The 19,800-nt window shown below is 47.5% G+C and overlaps 1 protein-coding gene across 4 annotated transcripts in view; it reads right to left on the bottom strand.

Moving 5' to 3' along the window:
• Nucleotides 1-6,983: 6,983 nt before the first annotated feature.
• Nucleotides 6,984-19,800, bottom strand: part of ARHGEF18 (Rho/Rac guanine nucleotide exchange factor 18) — a 48,873-nt gene continuing 36,056 nt past the window's right edge. For all 4 annotated transcript variants that reach the window (XM_039515381.1, XM_039515382.1, XM_039515383.1 and 1 more), the window contains 7 exons: nucleotides 19,158-19,282; nucleotides 18,161-18,217; nucleotides 17,617-17,664; nucleotides 16,503-16,970; nucleotides 15,349-15,673; nucleotides 12,319-12,441; nucleotides 6,984-12,225 (listed from right to left, as the gene is read on the bottom strand). In XM_039515381.1, coding sequence (XP_039371315.1) covers nucleotides 12,080-12,225; nucleotides 12,319-12,441; nucleotides 15,349-15,673; nucleotides 16,503-16,970; nucleotides 17,617-17,664; nucleotides 18,161-18,217; nucleotides 19,158-19,282 — 1,292 coding nt within the window. In that variant the 3' untranslated portion in view covers nucleotides 6,984-12,079. The remainder of the gene's footprint in view (nucleotides 12,226-12,318; nucleotides 12,442-15,348; nucleotides 15,674-16,502; nucleotides 16,971-17,616; nucleotides 17,665-18,160; nucleotides 18,218-19,157; nucleotides 19,283-19,800) is intronic.

Below are 19,800 nucleotides of genomic sequence, written 5' to 3'. Positions count from 1 at the left end.
TTACTGAGCAGGAAGCTTCTCCTTCCCCTTTAAACCAGCGGCTGCTTTCAAGGGGCAGGCAAAGTCCAGCTTGACTCCAATAAGCTCAAACACTCAAGGTTTCATTCCTGGCTATTTATGAGCCTGTTTTGTTCAGGCTGCCAGGCAACGGAGCTCGGGTTCTCAGCCACCTCCTGCTCCTGCAGCACCACGGAGTCTCCGTCTGCTTCCTGCCCTGGGCGCTGGGATGTTATCTGAGCTCTGGGCACAGCGTTTTTCTTTGAGAGTCATTTCTCCTGCTGGAGCCTTCATAAGCATCCACAAGTCATTTCCTCACCTTGCACTATGTTTAGAGCTAATGCTACTCTCATGGGGAACTGCACTGGCCTCCTCCTCCATAGCTGGATCCGTTTGCTCAGCAAAGGGCCCTGGCCCTGGCCGCTGTGTAATAAAGACAAAAACCGCAGTGGGTCGCTCTGGCCTCCTTGCCATTCGCACCGAGCACTGTCCTGCCCCCAGCTCTGCCCTCTCCCCGGCGAGTGCGGCTTCTAGTGCTACAGAGGGGACACCTGGAGAAGGCTTAGTCCCGTTATTTACTGCGGCCCATGGGCCCCAGTCGTGTGCACCGCAGACCAGCTTTCCCGGCTGGAGTTTCCAGCTCCTCCGTTGGCAGCTGCACATGGAGCTGGGAGCTGGGAAATGCATCGTAACCATTTCAGCACCTGTTAGACCGAAAGGGCTGCAGTCCTTCCGCAGCAGCTGCAGATCCACTTTTGCTCACTGGAGCAGAAACCCACCTGAGCTAACCATACCAGACTCAACACTGCTCGAACCAGCCAGCCATGGGATTTCCTGGGCATAGGCTCCCATGGCTGGGCATGTGCCTCCCCTTAGCCAGACTGGTCACATAATGGGTGCAGTGTTAATGTCCGGGCCTGATTGTACACAAAGCTCCAAGCACGCCGGGCCTGACTTGCACAGCTGCCCTGCAGCTCAGTTCCAGGAGCTCCACAGCTGCTGCAGCTTCCCTTCCTGAGTCGGTTTCTTTGGTTTGGGGGATTGCCTGGAGAGGACCCTGGATCTGGATGTTCTGGGCCTGGCTGGGGACATTTAAACCGCTCAGCAGCACAAACCCGTTTGCATCCGTCAGGAAGGAGCAGTGAACATTTCAAAGCAGCCGCCCGCTCTGACCGATGCCAGCGCAGCAGCTGTGGCGCCTGTTCCCGCAATCGCCAGCTAGGCTCTGTGATCTTAGCAGCAGCCCAAGGATTAGCAGGTTAATGAGCAGCCAGCCTAGGCCAGGCTATTTCCAGCAGGTTAACCAGCTCCTGAGCAGTCGCAGTGCTCAGTGCTGTGCCCCAGTGAGTCACCACTCAGCTGCTAGGCAGGGCACTGTGCCAGGCTGTGAACCTCGCTCAGCTGAGCTCTCGTGCAGGTGGCAGCAGGAGAAGCAGGAGCTGGCCCTGCATAGGACAATGTTTCTATTACTCCCCGTCACACGACAGCTGATAGCTGGGTTAGCCCAGGGACTCCCGGCAGCCATGGTCCTGGAGGGAAGGCAGCCCTGGGAACCACCAGGGCCATCTCAGTTACGAGCAGCCACAGGCTAAGAGCCCCCTCTCCTCCAGTAGCACTAAGCCTCCCAGAGCATTATACTGACTGGCTACGAGTCCAGCCGAGCTGCTCTGCTTGGGGGCTGGGGAGAGGCAGTGGGAGTAAAGGTTCCTTTCTAAGCAGGATGTTTATCGAAACCCCTGGCCTGCCTTATCTGGAGCACTTCTAAGATCCAGGGAGTCCCTCCAGGCAGCAGCTATCTGCAGAAACAACAGTAAATATTTCATAGCAGTTATCGGCCCAGCCCCACCTGAAAGCCAAACCTGCCTGGCGTGTTGAGCCAGTCTGTTCCCTCCCTCCCTCCTTCCCCTGTGCACACTGCTGTGCTGGGGACCGAGCTTCCCCTCACAGGGACCTGCCAGTGCAATCCAAGCACTGTCCGCCAGCCTCAGCACCGAGAGGGGCAGGACAAATTCTCAGGTCTGGCCCCCGGCAAGGGCAGTGCACAGAACCCCCTGGGCCTGGGTCTCCCCAGCACTCGCTGGCTCTGACTGTGGGCCTGGGGAATAGGAGTGTCCCCCAGGCAGCCACTGCTTTGTCAACCAAGCTCTTCATGCTGCAGGAACCCAGATTGCTTGCTGGGCCGAGTAGTCCCTATTCTCCCACCCCACCTTGCTGGAGGGCTCCAGATGCGTAGGAACCTGCTGAGGAAGCACGAGGCTTGCCCTTCCCTCCCCTGGGATGTGAGCAGCAAGAGAAGGCCCCTAAACAGCTCCCAGCCACAGGTTCCTCCTCACCTCAAAGCCTCCTGTGGCGCTGGCCCGAGCTATCGGAGAAGTGGCCAGTCCCTCCAGCACCAGGATGTCCTACAACAGCTGTGCTGCCAGCGAGACCCTCACTGCATGGAGACAGGCCTGGCCTGGCCACCGGGCAGGCTGCACTCCTGCCAAGCGAGAACAATGGCTGTACACCTCACGGTCCTCGCAGCCCAGCCCTGTGACTTCACACTCCCATAGCACGTTCCCCCCACAGCCTGGGAGCTGCACAACCAGATTCTTAAATACTGGGCAGGTTCCAGATACTAGACAGACCAACACCCTGCCCCCCATGGCCACATGCCACACAGCCAGGCAAGTGGCACACGTGGCTCCATGTTCAGCAGGAAGTGGAGCAGCTGGCATTCAAAGGGCCAAGAGACCCCAGTCCGCAGACCAACCAAGTCTTTATCTTTAAATCCTGAATTTAATAAAAAGCTGAGAAGCCTCAGTCACAGAACTGGAAGCCGAGCCCAGGCTGATCTGGACAGCTGGCACTACCAGCCGGCCCTGGCGTGTGGGGGGCCTGCCCATAGCTAACAGGCTATCGCTAGGGTGCCCGGGTGGGTGGCTGTAGTACGGGGAACACGCTGAGTTACAAGCAGCAGCCACCTCGGTTAGAGAACCAAATGCTGAGTCAAACATTCCCACAATTCCTCCCTTGGGTTCTCAGCTGCACCCTGGGAGTCATCTCCTGCTACTGGCCCATGGAGCGGAGGACATACCAGGCCAGCCCTGCTGCTCTCAGGCCTTACCTCTGCCTCAGGCTGGGTGCCCACGTTATCCGTTCTGACAGAGCAGTAAATGTTGGGACCTCTCACTTCACCCATGACTCCGTTCATTATCCATCGTCCTCTGCTGCCTTGTAAGCTAGGGCTGGAGGTGTTCCTAAGACGCCTCTGCTCACACTTCGTTCTGTCCTGGTTATCCAGCCCCAGGAGGCCCTGTGCTGCAGCCACCATCCTGCTAGCCAAGGCGTGCAGAGGCTTCGCCTTAATCCTCACTTTGAGGGGTCTCCATCACATGCCTGGGCCACGCCATTAATTACTGGGCATATGATTTAGTCTTGTCCAAACGTTACTGAAGGGAAAAGAGCTTTCAGATAACTGGCAAGGCACCTGTCACAGAAATACTGGATCAACGTCATCCGCGCTGAGCCGGCCATCACACCTCAGGGGTACGCTGCCTGCCAGGCCCCCCCGCCCCCACAGCCACTGTCAGTGCTGGGTGCGAAGTGTTCTGCTTTCTAGAGGGAAAACTCCATTTGAGCCAACTCTGGAAGACTGGACTTTGTATCGGGAAGATGTGGCTCTGCTGAGGAGCTGACAGGACGTAAATAAGATGCTTTCTAAGCTCCAGCGACTGGGGGGGGTATTGAGGATTTGTCAAAGTTATACCCGCACTTGTGCATACAGTTTCTATTGGGTGTGAGAATGTATTAAGTGGTCGTGTCAGTACTTGCTTCATGTGAGGCTGTTACCTGTTATTCTTTCTCTCCTCTAACAGAGGCACAGAGAGAGGGAAAGTGACTTGCCCGAAGTCTCAGAGCCGGTCAGGGAGAGGGATGGGAATAGCCTCCCGTATTGTATTTACTGTTATTTTCTCTCTCTCTCTTTTTGCTTTGATAATATTTAAACTTGATCCACTCTGGAGCACACTGAGCAGTTAAGAGTGGAACCTTCCTCACCCATTTGAAATCCCTTGGAATATTTTAGCTGTCGCGCATGGTGCCAGCCTCTGGGTCTGTCCATTGATCTCAGCACTCCAGGGTAGTTGTGGTTACTCCATATTGCTTAATTCATGTTAAGAATTAAAGAGACATCAGACTGTCCGGAAAGGGGGTGACGCCTGTTATTGTCCAGAGGGCTAGGGGCAGGCCTGGCCCGTCCCAGGGCACCCTCCCGAGGATGTTTCAAGATTGTAGTTTTACTCTAGCCCTTTTTTAAGAAAAGCAGCCCTGGAACAGAATGTGAGCGATCCTGGTGCACCTGGCCTGATGCCATCCCTGTGACACTCCAGTGCTGCCAGCTGCCAAGACAAGTCGCCCAAAGCACTGGCAGGTGGGCACTTACCTTGCTTCTCCAAAGGGGTGGAAGGGTCCCTCTCTGATCTCACCCCACGGTGCCAGAAGAAAGCACCTCAGGCATCACCCCTTCCCTTGTATGCCGAGAGCAGACTGGCCCCCTCCTGGGGTAGGAAACTGGACTGGTTTTGATTCACAGAGGTGATGAAGCAGCATATTCCCCATCTCAGCAGCACAAGATGGACCCAGGGCTCTTCCTTCAACATCTGGCTCCGGTGGCGCTCAGAGGCACGTGCAGCCGAGCCTCCCCCACATGAAAGGGAACATTTGCAGCATGAAGCTTGTCATTCCCCATGGCCCAAGTGACCCGTCCTTCCAGAAGGGGCGATGGTTGGGCTGAGTTTAATCAGTGTCAGATTTGAAATGAGCGAAGGCAGGTGGAGCTGCTGCCCTTGCTGAGGTACTCGGTTTACTACTTGCTCACACCTGGTTTGGAGTTAGGCTCTGGGGGGGACTAGCCGGGAAAGCCTGCAGCAGCCCAGCTGGCCAGGGGCTTTACAAACTCTCCTGTGAGGGGAGGCCAGGGCTGACGTATCTTTATACTCATTTTACAGAGCCTCACCACAAGCCAGCAGCAGAGCTGAGAACAGACCCCACAGGGTCTCCATTCCCAGCCACTTGCTCTCGCCATGGCCTGTCCTTCGTGAGAGAGTTATTTGCCACTGCCCTGAGTCTCCGTTGGGCTTTAGTGACGCCGTCGTCGCTGGCAGAAATACTCCCTTCCCGCTGCCTGACTGGCACATCTGCATGGCAGATGTGGGTGAGCAATTTCAATGAATTTATGGCAGACTTTCAGCCTGTGCTGCAGGCTGGAATTGGCCCCCTCCTACCCAGCTGCAAACACTTGCCAGTCACGCCACCGCTGTAGCGGCCTCCCGATCTCCAGCCCTGGTCATTGGGCCTCCTGCGCACCGCAGCTGCCTCGTTTTCCAAACCACTTTCTCTGTGCTCGTCTCGTCCACCCCCAGTCCTGCCCTTCTTCTCCCCTCTCTCCCCTGGGGTCTTTGCTGGGACTCCCCCACGCTGCCTGGGACACTAAAGGAGCAGCTGTAGTTCGTGCAGGTCATCCAGCCTGTCTGCCCCCACCTTCCTGCTTCCCTGCAGCACAGACTAGAGCCCTGCACTTCGCCCCATCTACCCACAACTTGCTCCAGCACCGGAGACCTCAGCACTTCTGAGAGGCAGCTCCCTAGTCTCACTAGCAGCAAAGTCCTCGTCAGCCTGAATTTTCCTTTGGCCACTGTTTGTTAGGCTCTTGCTCTGGGAACACTGCACCCAGCCTGGGCCTCCTCACCTCACACCCCAAGAGCTAGTTGGGAAGACTCCAGCCCTACCAGCAGCACCTGCCTTTTAATTCCAGCCATGAAACAGCCCCTCCCCCAGCTGTCACCCACCAGAACTCCATTTTCTGCTCCTGTACAATATTTAAAAAAGAAAGTGACTCTTCACCTGCACTTTGGCAAGCTACCCCCCCAACAGGAAATGCACAGAACAGTGACCTCCAGTGCCACTGCAGCTGAGCGCCAAGAGAGCTTACCAGGGGCCAGAAGAAGCACAAATGAGACTGTTTTGTCCTCAAGGCAGATGCAAGTACAGATCTATTTACATGCCTTTTGGAGCTCCATCCTCTGAAGCGTCACTCAGCTCTACCGATACATCCATCAGTGTTGACATATGCTGGGAAAATACTTGGGACCCTCAATCTAACATGAGCTTTGAAGACCCACAACTTGAGATGCTAAGAACATTTCACAGGTGAAGAATAGCTCCCAGATCCCTCGATACCACTTTGAGATTGATATGATTTTAGCGTTATTAGACAAACCTAATCATTTAGAGTCTGCTACATTCACACACATGTATGCACATCTGGCCAAAAGGGTTCCTCAGCAGACTCCATATGGAATGGGTGAATGGAAAATGCCTTCAGTCTGCTGGAGTCCAGGAACCTGCTGCTGCCTTCCCTCATTTTATCTTGTCTAATATCTTTATCTTATCCCCTGAGCCTCAATCCCCTGCGTTACCTAAGGCAGTTACCTGAGACTTCCTTTGGAGTCTGTCCATAGTGAGTGTTGTGAGGAGCTCCCCACCGAATGCACTTTGTCAGACTTACAGCAGGGGCCGAATACAACTAGTCAAATGAGTTCCCTGCTGGCAATACCTAGCAGCAGCCACCAGGCTGGCACAGAAAGAGTTGCAGATGGAAACTGACTGAAGCGGCACCAGCAGCATCTCAAACCAGATTGGCCCCAAGTTGCTGTCTGCCAATGTAAGGTAATTTCCTACTGTCCCACTCCCACCACTGTGCTGTCTTTCTGCCATTCTGGGACCAGACCTTCGTGGAGGCTTCAGCCCTTAGAGATCTCTACACTTGCCTTGACTCACCATATGCCTGCTCCTTCTTCTAGGCAGCCAATGTGGTGTCACTCTAACACACTAGGAATTTTGTCTGTAGGGTAGAAAACCAGATGCACATGAGAAATGGCTGCTTCTCAGATCTGTTTTAGGACAGCATTTAATCTTAAATAGAAATAAAAGTGCCTTAAAGCAGCTAGTTTTTGAGGGTATTTTTATTGCTGGAAGTTGGTTTCAGCTCTGTTGCCACTCTGAAACCCTTCAGTGGAGAAACATTGCAATCATTGAAAAAATAAATTGTTTGGTGTGCTAAGATCACGTTTACAATTAACCAAGTAGTGCACAATTCAAGAGAATATTAACATTTAACCATTGACTATACAAATAAAATTAAGGACTACAAAGAAGTTGAATTACTGAATTATTGACAGTGGAACTATTTACAATGTTTACATCCTAACAAAAGGAAAACAACCAAGACATTCCCCTAACAAAATAGTCAATTTAAATCCCATTTAACCATAAATCATGATTATTCATGAATCATTGCAGCGCAGGGTGCCTTTAAACCAGACCTAAGACTAAACAGCGTTAAGACAGTTCACAGCTCACTGAGCGAGATACAACAGGATTTACTTTCATGAGCATTTACCTTGGGACAAACAGAAGAGGAATTTAAAATAAACCTTCCTAAAGTGCTCCAATTTTTTTCAGTACAAAAATATAAAACACTGATTGGAAACATGGCACAAATGGAATTCGATAAGTAACATGCACACACAACGGATAGAGGGCAGCTAACGATTTCAAAGGTACCGGACTGGCCTTGAATGCGGGGGCAGGCTGTTCTCCTGGTTTCTCAGTGAGCAGGGTTGCAGCCATGGCAGAGGTAAAATCTACTGCAAAGGGAGATTTAAAAAAATGCTGAGAACTGGGAAGACAAAATACTCCTGCAAAATTCTCTTGTGGAGAGGAATCTATGCAATGAACTGGTACGTCACTCATTAGCATTAGCAGAATCTCAGGTTAATTAGATTCTGCAGGATCAAGTATAAGGATTTTTTTTAAAATTATTTTTAAACCCTATTCCAGACTAATATGCTACTTTGAGTCTAGGTATTTTGCCATTTGCTTTAACAGGTGCCATGAATGGACTCAGTCGTCTGCATCTGGCTGCAGGACTAACAACGGAGGACAATTTAGAAAGGCAGAATTGCCACCATTTCTTGGAGCTACCCCTGCTTGTCCGGCACACTGGTAACAGGTATGCAGTGAACAGGCATCTCCAGAAATCAGCAACTCTTCCCCCCACGCAGGGGCACAGATTTCAAAAGTCAACTTGCTGGACCTAATGCACCTACAATTCACAGCTAGGAAAGTCAGACGCTAATAAAGCACTTAAGATAGAGCGTCAGAGTGAGCGAAAACTTGATGAAGATATTGGAATCTAAAGGCATGAAACATGAGTGACATCAGTTTGAACTGACAGGAAAAAGGAAGCAGCCTTCGGATTGGATTTTAAAACTGAAGATCAAACACTACAAGCAACCTTAACATTTCAAAGCCACAATATGAAACACACACATGATCCATAATGGTAAGGCTGTGACACAAAGCGAAGAACACCCAAGTAGTTCAAAGGTCATGCTGAAACTCCCACCATATCTGAGGGCAGTAAAGGACCAAAGGGTGAAGGGCAGCATGGAGCTTCTGATTTGTATCAACAGTATTTAAAAGCAAACATTTGGTAGTGAGCTTCTCCCCCGGCCCCCAACTTAAAATAAGTAAGTTCTTCATTAAAGATCATTAGGAATATGTCAATTACCCCAGACTTGAACAGCATCTTAGAATCTAGTCTGCTTCAGGAAAAAAAATGTGTTTAAAAACTAGTGCTGGGCAAAATACCCCAAATGAGCTATTTTTTATGACAAAATTTATCTGGTGAAATTGGAGGAATTTATTGAAATTTCAAGGCCTCTGACTTAGCACAAATGAATAGGTGATTTTTTTTAATCGCCTTTTTCCCTCAGCTCCACACAAATGATTTATTTTGCATTTTGGTAGGTAAATGTCGTATTTTGGTCTGGAGCATTGGACAGTTACAGATTTTACACACACTATCATTAAGATAGCACATCATTTGCTAATTCTCTGTCACGTCTTTTCAGGCCAATCACACCAATGCCTAGCTCGGCACTTAAAAAACCTCAAACAAACCTGAGTTTGACTTAAGAGACCAAGAATCAAAGGGGTCCAGTCACCACACCAGATGCATGCACCCTCCACAAATGCTAGCGAGACGTGTGCATTGAGGCAGATGCTGACTCTTAAGGTAGCTCCTTAGTTGTGGACTGAAGGCCCCATCTGGGAAGGAGCCCTAGGGATGCCGCCCAAGAGGCACCATGTCTGCTCACTCGTAGCTACAATCACTTCCTGGGAACAACACTGATAAAGCAGATGTTTAAAACTCGGGTTATATTTCTGATGAGATCTCGTTACAGACCTAGCAGTTTCAGGTGTCACTCTTCTGCATCTGAGAGCATTTATTGCAGGGAGGGGTGAGGATGGCAGCCGCTAAACAAGCCTTGTAGATCCATACACTATTCATCTCCCACAATGTTAGAATGACACAAATCAAATGACATAATTGTTTTGGAAAATTGGTTTAACACCCCCCCACCCCACCCCCTGGACTGGGACCACAGACATAACCGTAGCTCTGTGCTAAAGCTCCTGCCCCCAGGGGTTCTAAGGGAATGGCCAAAGAGAGTTTCAGCTTGGAGTGGAGAGAACAGAGCAGCACTGCACTCCTGCTGCTTTGATGTACGTCCACATAAGGAAATGTCTCTCTCTCTTTTTACACAGGACTGGAATTGCAGCATCACCAGATCAAATACAGAAATCAACCCTCACTGGGCGACTCGGTGGGCCCTCGTGCAGGTCTCCGGAGACCACAGGTTAGATAAGAATTCATCTTACTCTAAGGAGAGAAGAAATTCCAGCCCAACAGCCAAGAGGGTGTCAAATGAAGACAGAGCCACAAACTCATCATGGTCCTATGTCCCGACCACTAATAACGGGACACATTGGGTCACAGTAACGCAATATCGCGATGCCAACATCAGGCGGTCTCTTGATGTGACTTTACAGCTCTTTGCACCTCGGCTCCATAACAAACTGCACAAGCTCTGCAAAGCTGCAGATCAGCAAGCAGCACTTCAACACCACAGCCAAAGGGGCCTGATTTAGAAACAACTTGTCTCAAAACAAAAAAAAATTCAATAGGAGCGTCTAGAGGGCACTTCTCTGGAGATAAACCAAACGACTTGGGGGCCTGATTCTCTTCTCACTTACACCAGTGTAACTCCACTGACTTTAATGGCATTGCTCCTGATTTGCACCAGAGAGGAGAATTAAGCCAGCAATGTCGAAGGCAGCACCACAGGAGATGGCACTTGCCCGGCACAGTGCCACTTGGCTTCCAAATGTGTGTTTCTCCCTCACTGATCACAGATTTCCAGTGTGTGAGTTTCCCAATTACAGCTGAGCTTGTTTGGGGCAATAATCCTGCTTATACCATTTAGCCACTTTGAAACCAAGACTGTATTCTGCAGCAAATACTTTTGACACTTTCTAAGACCTCCTCGGCTTCCATCATTGAACAGTCGACAATACTTGGGCTGAATTGAAGTTACTGCCATAGAGTATTTTATTTGCAGATCACATGTGCTCTGCCCGTTCAGAGGGAACTGTATATTTAAAACAGAAACAGCTCGCGTTCCTCTCAGGCCGGAATAAATCAGCATATCCAAATGCTTCTGGTTGGGAAATTGCCCTAACTTGTGCTGAAATGATTTTAGCCTGGATTTTGTGCGCCCAACCTACACCAATCGTATTTTGGGAAGCATTTCCCCAAACTTGCTAAGGTCAAGAAAGACCTGTTTCCCTTCCTATGGCACTGTCCCCTCTGAACAATCCCTTTTGGTGCATATCATTGTACGCAGTATATTTGACCAGACACTTCCACGTACTAGGTTACATGTTCATTAAATGTAGTGCATATTCAAGAACCGAGCCACATACTGGAGTCCTGTAATATGCTGAATGATTTCCTGAAATGCACACTACCATTTGAGCAGAACGGTGTTAACTTTGTCACCATCCCAAGATTCACTAAACCCGACCCACCCAATAAGAGGAGATGTCAAAGCAGCTGTAAGATGATTTAATTAATAGTAAATTATTCTAAATATTCCTTATTCGCTTCATTCCTGCACTCTCTGCAGTAACAGCAGCTTTGTTACATTCCAGTCCTCAGCGTGATGTCCACTGAGGTGGCAGACAGACAAAGATCCAGTAGACAAGAGGTTAGACAGGACAGTAACCAACTGCATGCTGAACCAGCTCTTTATGGTCAGCGTCTTTGGCAGGAATAAAACCCCCGTCTCAGTTAATTTTGAACCAACACATGGTTTTTGCTTTGGGAATTTATACACACTCACAGACATGGAGATGGTTCTCTACTTGATGTGTCTTTAAGGAGCCTTTCCCGAAGATGGACGTCAGACCCAGTGCAAGTGATGGCCAGGGAACGTGCTCTCCTAGCACAATTATTCATTACCACGTTAGAGAATTTATACATGTCCAACCCTTTGCTAGCACAACTAGGGGGAGTTTTTTGGCTCTCGGATTTTTTGAATGTTAAGAGGTTTACAGCCTCTCTTACACTGTGCATGTGCAGTGAGCCCATGTTCCACTGAACTCACGAAAAGGTACAAGATGCTATTCCTTTCATGCAAGTGGAGAGCTCTCCTCTGTCATACTGGTTGAGAGAAGACTGGCTTGCTGTCTGGCTAGTTATTAAAACAAAATGAATAATCTATTACACTGATCACTGCTCTGTAAAGACAGAATTAAACTTCTCAGCCATTTAGGGCCTATTGGTAAAACTTCTACATAAAAAATCTGAGAGGCCCAACATCAACTAAAACTGACTTGCTTTACAAGATAAAAGACCTACCAAGAGCTACTGCAAATTCACCAAAGAGAGCAAATTACAGTAGATGGCAACATTTTAACAGGCTTTGAATTTATACATCTAAACCATATAAAAGTCAATCCTTTCCCATGCTTGGAAAAGTGTATTACTATGGTGAACTCATTTTGAGCTGTCAGTAGAGAAGCCAACCAAGCAACACTGAAATCCTGCTGCACTGGATCAGTGGTGGAAGGACATCCACAATGCCAAGCTTTGAAACGGCATGGCACAAGGACCTTCTTGAACAGGAAACACTTAGAAAAAAATGACATCTTCCTTGCAGGTATCGTCTTCAGCATTTCTCAGGGCTGGCAGAGAGGCCACCAAGGTGTGGACGTGAACACTGTTGGGCTTGAATGGATTGACTGTTTCGGGCTGGCTGTCAGCTGGGCTGTAAATCTCTAGGGGAGAAAGAGGGAGAGGAAAGACTCACCATAGTACACAAGAATGTCTCAGCACAGAGAGGCCGCTCACTGCTTGCTAGCAAGACTTACCTGGCTGGAACGCAATGCTCTGGCTGTTTGGTTGGACCGGGCTCGCCGACCGTCTGTTCTTCAGTGCACCCTCATCTTTCCCAACAAGCTTAGGTGTAAGCAGTTGTTTCAGGTCAACAGATGCTGAAAAGAAAAGTTGCTTTACACATCAATACTTCATCCTGGTAGCATTTTGCCAGCTCCACTGTCTCAAGCCCGGGCTCAGACACCTTTACCCACTACACCCACTCCTCACACACCCAAAGGGGCTGGCACTAATAAACTTAATTTACCTCTTCAACTGCTCAGACCATGAGCATTCACCCTCCCTCTCCCCCATCCTGCAGCTTCTATTTAGTTACACACAGACATCCAACTCCCAAGTGGCCCCCCAAGGACCATTGAAGATTTTAATCTACTTTTACGATGGTCTGGTATTGTCAAGACACTCCTTTAGCACAGACAAGCAGAACCCAAATGGCTCTTGCCACTCTCCTGACTAGAAAGGTCACCACAAATCTACCCATGGCTCCTTACCTGCAATGCAGCTGCAGCAGTGAGGAAAAACAGTAGCTCTGATGGGCTAGTTTGCCAATATTTTTATTCCAAAAGTAAAAGCAATCAATGGGAATTGAATCCCTCCAGTCCCAAAGGCCTCCACATCCCAGTGCCCATCCCTTTCCTAGCATCCTACAAGCTAAATTAGACACAAAGTTCTGAACTATGTGCCCCCGGTGCAGGAAGTCTTGCTACATTTTATTCTCAGATCTACATCCAAGAGCACATCCCATTAGTGCTGATGAGAATGGAACCCAATAGGTTTAGGTTTCACACCTTGCTCATAAGCTGATGAAAAACTAACAAGTACATTTCCATTGTACACAACACTATGTAAAAGCCAGGATGGATTTGATTTAAGGGTTAGGGTTAGGTTAACCCTAGGTTTAACCTAGGGTTAGCCCTAACCCTAAAATCGATTTAAATCACTAGTCAGGAAGACTCGATTTAATATGGATTTCTACATAAAAGTGTATTCTTGTTGGTTGTTATAGCCTTATACATATTCTTCACAGATAGAGGAACGTCAAACTGGGTCTCTTTTACGGCCTGCTGCCATTATAGGTTTTCCCTTCTAGTGAGAGAATGGTGTGGTAGATCTCAAATCAACAAAGGTTACAGTCAGAAAGACCTCAAGACTTCTGGAATATGCTGCTCAAACAGTTTCACTTTTGTTTCTACTGCCTGTCCCTCCCTTCTCACATTTATCTCCAGACTTCTCCCTCTCCAGATGTATTCTGTCCCCAACAATCTTCTATTCATTGAACTTTTCGAAACTTTGCACTTTTAGAGAGTGTTAAGGGATTTACTCTATGTACACAAATCTGCAGAAGGACCATAGGGTTGAGATCTGTTATTTCTCACCTCTATATATTTAATTAATTATTTATTTTTGCTATTAACAAGCATGTTACCTCTGGGGAGACAAATCCACAGTTTGAGAACCGCAAAACTAAGCCTCTCTGATGGTATCTTCTCGACTGAGCACTGAGTCCCACTGGGTAGATAGAAAGATTAACCTAAATAATCTATACAGAAGCCCCTGGAACCTCATAAGATTGGGTCCCTAATCCATGAACTATTGGAACTCATTTACAAAACTTTTCTTAAACTTGACATGAATATATTGTCTCATATTATGGAATCAGAATTTATAATCCCTATTCCATGAGATATCTTTGAGCTATAATGTATCTTTAGATAGGTTTTTTCCTCAAGAAGCATTTTATCCAAAAAATCTGATTTAAATAAAAAAATCTTATTTATTTATTTTTTTAAATAATTGATTTTTATCCACCTTGGTAAAAGCAATTAAAAAAAAATCAAGCTGGGGAGTTGTACCACTACAGCTTTGTTTTCTCTGTTGCCACCACTTGGTTCAGTGGCAAGGGGATACGAGGTTACAGGTATGAGTTGGAAATAAGCCAATTCATTTTATGAAAATAAAGTTAAGTCGGAACACCAGTACTATAGAAGAGCACGGGTGGACGATACCCCCACAATGCACTGGGAGAAGCCTGACACTAGCCACGCTACATAAACATGGACCTGTCGGATGTGTAAACTTGACGGGACAATCTGGCATGGAACTAAAAAGATATTTATATAAAACTCAAAACTAAAGGCTGTTCCATGCAGCTGGAAATAAAGTGCTTTCAAGTGGCTGGAAAACTGTGGTTTTTGCATTGTCTGTCATTGTCAAAGGCCACTATTTTAGTACCCAGCTCTTAGAAGCAGAAATTACACCATGGCATTGTGACCGCATTTGTAATTCTTTCTATTTCTGACAGAATTAGCTCTTTTTAGCTCTGCAGTACATTCAGCACCCTTGTTCTGGCCTGGAGAGTCATGTTCACAGGGTGAGAAACGTTGGCAGATTCCTGCCTTTCAGATTCCAGGCAGGAACACGGCTAGGTACTAGCCAGCAGCTTTGTACTAGGAAGTGCACATCTTCCCCTTTGGAATTTCCAGAACGGCCTTTGCAAGTGAGACATCTTCCTGGACAAGCCATTGCCCGCAGGGAGGTGGGGGAAAGCCAGTTCTCCCCCATGCCGGGGTACCCGACAATGGCGAGGAGGAGAGGCCCAGAATATTCCATACACCACCACGAGGATAAGATACTGCTCAGCAGTCACAAAACAAGCTAGGATTTGGGGTGAGATTCATGCAGATTTGTTTAAATGTGTGTGTGCCCAAAGCAGAGTTGGATGCTCTAGTTGCGATCCCCTCCCCCCATTTCCACATTCAGTAGTTGAGGACAGGGTCAGGGAGACATACAATTAAAATCAGCCTTAAGGTTCCATGCTGGGTTACTTAGGACATTCAATTTTCAGCTACATTTCCACCCCAAGCAGGGTCCTAGTGCTTTTTGTGGCTTATGAATTCCTGTGAGGGGTTGTTTGGCTGGATGGAGGTGGCCAGAGATTTGCTCCATATGGTGTTGTGCGCATCTGGGATTTCAGCAGAGCTCAGAGATGTGCTTAGTGCACTCACCTGAGCTGTCTGTCCTGTGCGATGCTTTGCTCTTCCCCTTCTCTTTGCTTCCTTTTGTGAAGGTGGCAAGCTTGGTGGGGATTTGCTGCTGAACTGCAGCCTGTTTCTGTATCTGGTTGGTTGCACTCAGCAGGTGGATTGGCACTTCATTCTTCATTGCAAGAACCGGACGATTCTCCAATATGGCACTGTCCCTGCGAACCAGCTCTGGCCGCTCCACATAATCCACTCCCGAGACACTAGCCCTCCCAGAGGGCTTCAAGTGTGGCACAGACCCTTCTATCCCTTCTCCATTGAAACTGACGGAATGGTTCAGCATTTGACTCTAAATGAGAGAAGAATTGTGTTACGTGAAGCAGATACCTCACATCCCCCAAGGACTGAGGAGGGGAGGAAACAAAAGACACAAACCTTCCTGTGGCCAACACCGGGCCCTCCCTTATGCTACCGAACAAAAGAAGAGGCAAGAAAAACTCAGTCTGCATAAATCTTGGCAAACTAAACAAAATATCTTGGCAGCTTTGGACCTTGCTTAATATCATCCCTAGCAGAGGGCTTCAAAAGGGACGGCTGGTTGACAACAAAGTGCAAATAGGGCAGGAAGTAAAAAAAGACAAGTGATAGGAGATCAGAGGCCTGCACTAAGAATGGGGAAGTACAGCACACACCTGTGTTACAATCAGGCTAAGAACCTCACCTGTGCCCACAGGCATCCAGCAGGCAGACGTGCTCTGGGCTCAAATAGGCATTGAAAACTAAATGGAGTTTTAACGCTTTAAGAAGTGTCTGGGCTGAGATACTATCACCTGCAACTCTGCCCGGGGTATCCAGGCCTGTTACACTTCTAAATGGTAAGGGAGCTTGGTCACCTATTTTACAGCCCTGTCATTTCAACGCTGCCTGTTGTGGCTGGATTCCTCCCCCTGGAGAGGGGCTGAACCAGTGGAGCTGCCTTGTCTCCAAGAGTGGCCAGTACCTGCTTTTTCAGAGGAAGGTGCAATGACAAACCCTGCAAGAGGCAGCTGTGTCCCAGGGAAAGTTACATGGTTAAGATGTAGCAACTACTGTAAAGAAGTGAGACTTCCATTTAGAAGTCTATGTGAAGGTGGCAGTTAGAAATCAAGCATCCAGCTACAAGACAACTCAGTCCTTGCCTGTCCCATTTCTGGGGAGAACGCGCCCGACACCGTATTCTGTTTTTTCAGCTTCTTTAGCTGCTCCACACGCTCTCTCTCTTTCTCAACTGCTCTCTGTGCTTCCCGTAGCCTCTCCAGGTCATGCTGATAGGCCTCTCGTTGTCTCTCCAGCTCCTCCCTCTCCTGGTTCAAGCGATCCTTCAGCTGCCGAGTTTCCTCTTCTCGCTCCTGCAACCGTGCCTCTATACTTTCAAATTCCCTCTGCTGCCGGTCCCTCTCCCGTTCCCAACGCTGCTGTTCCACTTTCAGCTGGTTCTGAAGCTTCTGCACATTGGCCAGTTCTTCTCTCTGCTTCTCAAAGTTGCGTTGCTTCTCCTGCTCTAGCAGCAGGTTCCCACGTGTGGACTGCAGCCGATACTGCTTCTCCCGATCTATGATGGTGGCTCGCTGGATTTCAATGTAACTGTCCTGCTGTGATATCACTGCCTGGAAAAAACAAACACAGCTCAGTCATAAGACACATGGGCTTGAAAAATACAGGAGAAGTGAGGTCGCATTGTCTACCAGTGTATAAATCTCAGACGGTAAAGAGACCTATTAGGTTACCCAACCCATTCCCCTCAGCACAAGAGGGCTAAATTCCCACTTGGAACCTGTGGTTACCATTAACTTGGTACTAACATGTGACCTTGAGCCAAAAAAACTAACTTGCATCATTCAAAATGATCCATCCTTTGAACCTAATTATCAGTCTGTATCTGACAGGATTATCTATACACATCCACATAGACGTGGTGTGTGTATTCTAGAGAGTCATCGTGGGAAGTACAGTGTATCTCCGCAGTAAGGAAACCAACTGGAGCTCAGAGAGGTAGAAAGATGGGAGCTAGTTAGATCAGAAGGAGCGAAGGATTTCATTCTATAAAGGCACAGTGGGCTAGGCTTCCTCTGAAATACTGGGCATAGTATTGGTTAGGCTGGCACCCAAGTCTCAGACAAATCCTGCAGCCTCCCCAGCCTACGCAGGAATTCTGTTGTTTCCAGTGCTGTATTAAAACGACCATTACTACCTACATTTCAGCAGACTGATTAGTACAGCTTTAAACGAATCTCTTGGAGAGAAGCGTTTTACCTGAAGGCTGAGGAGCAACTGTGACAACCTCTGTATCCGTTGGACAAGCTGAGGAAAGAGAAAGGCATTATATTCTGGGGAGGTTATGGTGGCAACATTCATTTGGGCAGTACTAATCTGTTGTCCAGCTAGAGTATCAGTGCCCACTAACACCACACTGGGATTCTGGGCAGCAATCCTTGTGTTAGGCTTTCCTCCGTTTAAGGGCTCGATGCTGGTTTCCTCCAACACAGCAGCATGGAGCTATGACACATACACAGGTGCCTGAACCATCTCTCAGAGATTCAGTTTCACCTTAGTGGACTGAGAATGAAAGTGAATGGGAAGTAGTTAGCTCACTATACCTAAAACTCAACTTCGCTTTCAAATTGGATTTTATTCTCTGCATTTATTATAGCCAAGTAACTAACTGCAAGGTCCAGGTTGTTGACAAGTTTCTGAGTCTATGGACATTAAAATGCTATATTTTCTTTTGTATACTATGGAGTCAGACGTCACTCCTCCTTACACGGTTTTAAATCACAAACATAGCATATTCTAGTACCTCAGATTCCAGGAGGGGCTGGAAACTGCTGTTGTAATCCAGTCTCATTACATCACTCTGGAAAAAGACAAGCAACAGATGTCCTAGAGCATACTGTAGATAAGAGCCCAGAGCTCTTCTCAGCGTCAGTGCACATAGGCTGCTTTGTCGTCACTCTCTCAGCTTTACAATGGGAGCAGGCATATTTAGATGGGAGTTTTACAACCATCATTTCAATAGAGAACATTTGATTAGCCCTATTTCAGTTGTGCAGTGTCAGATCCATTTAAAGCATTGCAAGTGTTTGCAGACCTAGAAGACCATATTCCTTCAATACAAGTAAATAGTAAAGTACCATAGAGAAATAGTCCAATAAATTTATTTCTCAAGTATCAAAAGAGAATTTTCTTTTTTTTAAAAAATTCATTTCGAAATGGATGACTAATGCTGATAAGAATCCAATTTAAAGCAATGAGTCACATTAGGTTCTATTCTATGAAACACCTCAAATCATTTTAGTGCTACGTACATTAATTTGAAGAAAAAATAAAGTAAAGGGAGTGGGACCATTAAGACACACATCTCCTGATACGTCATTGTGTGGCATTACCTAGATGGCCTTAATTAAAGGCAATTTCCCCAAGGGCTCTCACACTGAGGAGGGACATGGGAAATATTTTAGTCAAATGCCAGGTTGAAATAGATGCACAATCATTAAAAACATGTAAACAGTACATACAGTACAGAATGGACAAGCACTACAAATGTAAAAGTTGCCAAAGTAAGTACATGTAGATTCTTGCACTTCAAATGTAAAACTACAAACCACTAGTTCAACCTTGAAGAACGGTAGTCTTAATGGAACCAACTTATTTAACACGAGGTAGGACTCTGCTAAGGAGCTGACAACGTCAACTTTTGGGACTTCTGTTTTTCAGTGACTTATCCTCTGACTCCACCATCTTTGTCTAGGACTACCAGGATATGCATTTACAAGGAAGAGTGAAGACTAACGTACAGTGTGAGGTCCTTCTTCTGCATCAGGAGGAAGGTCTTGGAGCTGCACATCTGAACTTATTACAGCACCTCTGCGGTCTCTCAGCCTCTGGTCACTACCACAGACCGTCGTCTTAAAACTACCATCTGAAAAAGCAAGTAACCCAGTCAACATACACAGAGATGATTTGTGCAACACTGGGTACTTTCTATTAGGAAAAATGTAGAAATTGAAACAATTTAATGGGCAAAAGCAGAACAACTCTGGGGTTGGAAGTTTGTATAGATTTGCAATTTGTTGATTTAAAAATATGTATGAAAGTAGCGAACAGGGAGAGTCAGGTCCATCTGAGAGTTGTGAGAGACCCGAAGAGGACCGAGTAAGGGAAATAGTGACAGTGAATTAAAATAGCCTGTGTACATATTAACACACAACCAGCAACAAGGCAAAGACTGAAAACATCAGTGGTTACTAAAACAGACCCTCTGATATCTATTGCTACATACATCTTACCTGAACCAATTACTGTGGTGGATTGGGGAGGAACTGAAAACCAAGTCTCGTAAGGAGAGTATCTACAGTGTGCTCTTTTTGCATCACACAAACTACACCGGACCCTCGCTAGAACGCGGGATTTGGGATCCATGCGCGGTACTGCGTGAAC

This window comes from Mauremys reevesii, linkage group 26 (assembly GCF_016161935.1).
Source record: "Mauremys reevesii isolate NIE-2019 linkage group 26, ASM1616193v1, whole genome shotgun sequence".
NCBI classification, from domain to species: domain Eukaryota; kingdom Metazoa; phylum Chordata; order Testudines; family Geoemydidae; genus Mauremys; species Mauremys reevesii.
Note: the sequence above shows the minus strand (reverse complement) of the source record. Positions and strands in the feature narration are given on the sequence as shown.